This window comes from Carassius carassius, chromosome 39 (assembly GCF_963082965.1).
Source record: "Carassius carassius chromosome 39, fCarCar2.1, whole genome shotgun sequence".
Taxonomy (NCBI): Eukaryota; Metazoa; Chordata; class Actinopteri; order Cypriniformes; family Cyprinidae; genus Carassius; species Carassius carassius.
In genome coordinates this window covers 13,698,506-13,704,505 of record NC_081793.1, presented here as the reverse complement: position 1 = coordinate 13,704,505, position 6,000 = coordinate 13,698,506, and the positions used below count along the sequence as shown (strand labels likewise).

The 6,000-nt window shown below is 35.5% G+C and overlaps 1 protein-coding gene across 1 annotated transcript in view; it reads right to left on the bottom strand.

Moving 5' to 3' along the window:
- Positions 1 to 662: 662 nt before the first annotated feature.
- The window catches only part of LOC132121423 (protein shisa-9A-like), a 32,642-nt gene continuing 27,304 nt past the window's right edge, over positions 663 to 6,000 (bottom strand). Inside the window, exon 4 of the mRNA XM_059530781.1 lies at positions 663 to 2,241. Coding sequence (XP_059386764.1) covers positions 1,838 to 2,241 — 404 coding nt within the window. The 3' untranslated portion in view covers positions 663 to 1,837. The remainder of the gene's footprint in view (positions 2,242 to 6,000) is intronic.

Sequence of the window (6,000 nt, the reverse complement as noted above, 5' to 3'; positions counted from 1 at the left end):
CAGCTCAACAAGGCCCCCACAGAAATGGGCTCATTCAATCGCTGGCTGTTTCCAGGCACCTGTTCAGAGGTGAATGCGTGCAGCTGAGGATTGGATTAGCTGACTTATTCCTGCTCAAAGTGCCTGAATCAAATCAATCAGAGCCCTTTCCTTTCCTGCTCCTCATCTGGGACTTCCTCGGAATTGCAGCAGATGAAAGACTCGCTGCCTGTTCTCTGGCTATTTCTAACAAAATGCCACAACAGCCTTTGATGGACCTCAGAATGTGGCTAGAATGATTGTGTGTTATGGGATGTTTTTCGTTGTACACTTCTCATGCATCTCTTTATTTCAGATTTAATGCATGATGGAACTCCTTAGTGCTAATGCACACTACATACAACAGAATAAGCTTGGCGTAGCTAGATATTTTATCAGGCGGTGAGGCTGACAGGATCCGTCCTAGATTAGAGTTATTCCACATGATCTGGTGCCCCTGCAATCAGACAGAAGTGCATGAGCGGGTCAAGTTTTTTGGGTTGATATTTCCAGGTTTACGCATTGTTGAATTAACTCAATTGGATACAAAAAAGTTAATCGACCTGTTTATGAAAATCTCACAATGCAACATCCTGTTAGCATCAAAGACAGCAATGGAAGGGGAAAAATAAAGATAAAGAGAATGAGGAAAGAAAAAGCTTATTTTATTCCAGTTTAAAGTACATCATCTCCAGAGCTACATCATTATAAGATGATGATGTAGCAACAGAAACATTTTCTCTCAAACACACTATTGAATAAAACAGAAAATAAATAGATATATTTAAATAAATAATGCTGAACACAACAACTTCAACCAGCTACTTCTTGGCACAATGCATTATATAATTTGCATACTTACTGTATACTGGCAATGGTATAAATATACTTTTATATTATTTTTCATCGTGTGTCACATCTGTTTGGGGGGGGGGGGTGTAAATAAATAAATAAAATGTACCTTCTGCACAACACATTTGTAAAAGTTCAAAAAACCTTACGGTACATGTGGCAGCAGGTATACCTACTGATGACATTTTGACAAATATTTCAACATGCTTGTATGCGCTTGAGAGTACACATAAAAAAAGTAATGCCAAATGTACGCAAAAAGAGACCAAACACGTATTTCCAAAAACACAAGTTGTGCCCAAGCTTCTATGTTCTTTAACAGTGCTGCTCATGGAATGGCAATGCTACCTTCACATGAAATATTTAGTACATGTGACCACCGCTAATAATACTCTTCGGACTCCATATTTCAAGCATCAGTTGTTCAGTTGCTTGACCGAGATGCTTTTTAATGACAAAACAAAAGGCACAGCCTCAAACCCAGTGTCTTTTACGCTGTCTTCAACAAATCAATATCACAGCCGATACATTTTCTGTATATTATTTCAGATGAGAGCATCGCCCTATGTTTCATAATCCATGTCAGCCCTTTAATATCTGCGATCAATAATGCAGTATGTTTCATTTCTGTAATGTCTCATCTCTCCATAGTCATTCTCTTTCATATACGTTTATTACATCTTATTGCTATTGATCTGAAACTTTTCGTGTGCCAAATCTTTACATCTGTTTCCTTTTACCTTTTCATTGACGGAACACAAACACATCATTGTTACAGTGAATATAAATAGTGGTGAACATTTCGAAGTAACGCTGGCCTCACTGTCAGCTGATGTCAGTTGTCGTGAGGACATGACATGCTCACCCATGTTGTGCCTCCAGTCCACTAGGGGCAGTGTGGAGAGTCTTTTCATGACGATAATCACTTTTGGCTCTCTGCTTCTTGCTTTGAAATGTATTCAGCCTCTTACACAGTCACCTCTGTCTTACTGTTAGTTACAAAGTATGGTTGCGTGGGAAGGTAATGATGACTGCGGGCAGTGTGTAGCTGATTAACCTGCTCCACCGTGCACATCTTCCTAGGGCCGTAGGTTTTGCGTCGTCCCGCAGTCTCTGCAGCCTCCCAGTTTCTCAGCATGCCGGGATTTGCGATGGTATTGGAGCTGTAGGCCATTGCGGGATGGGACACGTTGGGTTTAATGCTCCTGGGCTTCTGTCCATTTTGCTTGAGGCATGGGACCTCTGTGACGTAGGAAGCTGTGGGTTCCACGAGCTCCATTCTGACCGGATGAAGTGGCAGGCTTCCCTTAGCAGCCAACTCGACCAAATGGCGGTGTTGCTTGTTGAGGAAATCACCATTGGCTTTGGCCGCTGAAGAAAGATAAAGAGGAAAAATTAGGCTAGTTGAGATAGCATGAGAAATTGATTTTTTCTTCAGATAACAGAGGTTTATATATTGTACACAGTCCGAAATTCATTAATTGAAATTATGCTGCAAAAATGACCGTTCACTGGGAGGTACTGGAAGAAGTTATATACAGTTAAAATGTAACATACACTTTGCATATCTGATTATTTTGCCAGAATCATACAAAATATTTATACTGACCTGAATAAGATACTTCACATAAAAGATGTTTATAGTCCATTAGAGATAATAATAGTTAAATGTATCAATCAAAAGCTTTTTATTTAACAAAAGTTTACATACGCTTGATTTTAATACTGTCTTGTAACCTGGATAATCCACTGCTTTTTTATTTTTTTTATTTTTGTGTGACGGTTGTTCATGAGTCCCTTGTTTGTTCTGAACAGTTAAATTGCCTGCTGTTCTTCAGAAAAATCCTTTAGGTCCCACAAATTCTTTGTTTTTTTCTTTTGCATATTTAACCCCTTTCCAACGATGTCTGTATGATTTTAAGGTCCATCTTTTCACACTGAAGACAACTGAGGGACTCATTCGCAGCTATTACAAAAGGTTCAAATGGTCACCGATGCTCCAGAAGGAAAAATGATGCATTAAGATCCAGGGGTGTGAACTTTTGAACAGAATGAGGATGTGTATATTTTTCTTATTTTGCCTAAATATCATATTTTATTCATTTAGCACTGCCCTTTCGAAGCTACAGAAGATACATGTTTCCCAGAAGACAAAATAAGATAAGACCTTCAAATTCAAAAGCTTTCAACTCTAGGCTCTAAATGCATCATGCTTCCTTCTGGAGCATCTGTGAGCACTTGAACTTTTTGAAATACTTGTATGTAAGTCCTTCAGTTGTCTTCAGTGTGAGAAGATGGATCTCAAAATCATACAGTCATTGTTGGAAACGGTTCAAGGGTCATTTTTATAAATTCAACAATTATTTTCTCTATGTAAACATCTTTTATGTAAGAGATGTATTTTGTATGATCCCTCTTATTTTAGTAAAAAAAAATTGACCACAACAGTAAATGCTATAATTCCTATATGAATTTTTTTTAACAAGACTGTTTTGGTGCAACAAAAGTAACATTATGTTCAGTTATTATTGTTTTTATATTAAAGTTGGACACTTTGTGCTGTGTGTTGTAACTGTAATGGCTATTTTTGGCTGAAAGGTTATGCCAAAAAAATAAATGTTAACTATTGTAGAGATGTTGAAGAGGTCTTGTCCAATAATATATCATAAAAGATAATATCATAAGTTTTTAACAATTTATTATTAACAAATATTACTCTTTTTTCACATTAAAAAAAAACTAATAATAAAATAAATATATCATATTTAAAAAATAATAAATATAGAAAACATGAAATATGACCCCTTTAAATCTTGAATTTATTAGATCTTGAAAAATTTAATTATATTATTTATGACATAACATTGCAAGTTGCAATGTAACTGAAGTAGAGAAAAAATCTTTTCTTTCATACTGTGACCAAAATGATCTAATTATCCATCGGTTGTTGATTAGATAAAGGCAGATCTGAATGTGAGTTTGAGGTTGATTTTAAGAAAGCGTAGGGGTTAAATGATAGGAGAAGCCTGGCATATATGTCTTATGTTTCAATAGTAGATCAAATTACGCTAATTTGATTACAAAATATGAGCTATCAATCAATCATAATGAGATCAATAAGATCACAAAAGGAGTTAAGGTTTTCAATCTGTGGTCAGTTGAAGTACAGCATGTCACGCTCCTTTTGGATATGTGGTCTTTTTACCAGGTGATTCATGTTTATAAGGGAATCATTACTCTTAGGGTACCAGGCATCTAGTGTGAATTTTCCTTAGTCTTATATTGATGGTCGGCTGCTTTGACGACCTTGAAGATAAACTTTTTATGCTTAAAATAAGTTTGGTCCGCAGTGTGACAATAAATCTTATTTATCACTCGTCTGCCCCTGTGGGAGTAGAAGAAGACGTCATGCACGGTGGACATTTTTCCACCGTTGCGCCGCTCCTTATATCAGATACACGGATCATCACAACAGACGGGTGAATCAATTACAGTGCTCAACAGTGCACATCCTCAAGAGCCATAATCAAGATAAATCTAGTGGTTTTGTAACTAGTGCCTCTAGACAGAGTTCAAATATCTATCGGCTCACAACTCCGTGACTCCATGTTTGGAGTTAGTGTCATCTGGATCTCAAAGGGTTTTTGTGGGAAGATATTTTGGTACATGCCTTTATTAGAAGCTCCTCTTCTCTATTTCAGGTGGAAGTCTAGTTCTGTGACCTTAGAAATGTATTTGGGGACTGAGAGAGAAGTATTCATTTGCAGAATTGGGAATTATCAGCTCTAATAATTCTGCACCTTTGAGAATTTTCATGGAGGATGCAATTAAATAAGAAAAAATAACAATGACTCCAGAGGGTCATTTTTTCTCTGTCCGATGATCTCATATAGTTTATGTCATCCATGATGAGGTGAAATTAGAACATTTATAGGGGCAGGAAGGAAGCCTGAAGTAATTCACAGTCTAAATAACATGCATTAGAGACACTCTCTTCAGGTTTCATGTCAATGAGAAATCCTTGAGTAAGCAGTTGGAGAAACAATGGGATTAATATACCATGGTTAAACCATAGCTTTATATTCATGCATTTTTTTTTATTAATTTAGTTAACATTTAAGCACTTTAAACAATAGCAACTTTAATCAAATAGTTCATTTGTTTTCAATTACCATAATTTTCACTATCATTGTTGGTTTTGGTTTAGTTTTATTTTCTATTTTATTTAAATTTAAAATGTTAAACAATTATAGATGTTAAAAAAGTTTTGTAGTTTAGATAGTGTAGTTTTAACAGTTATGTTTTTCTTTCTTTCTTTATTTTTTCATTTCAGTAGCCTATACTTTATACACTACACTGTCAGAAAAAAGGTATAAAAGCTGTCACTGGGGCAGTACCCTTTCAAAAGCTACACCTTGGTACCTAAAGAGTTCATATTGACACCTTCAATGTACATATTAATACCTAAAGTGTACATGTCAGTACCTAAAATGTACAAAAGTGTATCACCCCAGTGATTGCTTTTGTACCTTTTTTTCTGAAAGGACCCTTGAAAAGTTTGGAGTCATTTTATATATATATTATTATTAAATAAATGAATACTATTATTTATGCAATAATGACCATTAAATTAACCCCAAAATGGCAATAAAGACATTTAAATGTTATGTTAAAAATATTTGAATTTCGAATAAATGTTGCTCTTTTGAATTATCTATTCAACTGAGAATCCTGAAAAAATACATCACAGTTTCCACAAAACTATTAATCAGCTTTTTACAATGCTGATAATAATAAGAAATATTTTTTGAGAACCAAATCATCATATAAAAATGCCTTCTAAAGGTACATATGTGTTAAAGTTGGGTATTAGCTGGTGTAGGAATAAAGTGCTTGTGGAGGGTCTTGATCAAATGAGGAGTTTACTGAACATCAAAGGAGATTACAGACTATATACAACACGTTAACATCATTATAACATCAACTGAACTCACATCACATTAGGTTAGGTTACAATATTAATCACGGACGAGGAACAAATGAACAGACAGGGTATTTGAGAACACAGGAGGTAATCAGGGAACTGGAGACAGGTGGGGAATAATCAATTAACAAAACAAGAACAGGAAG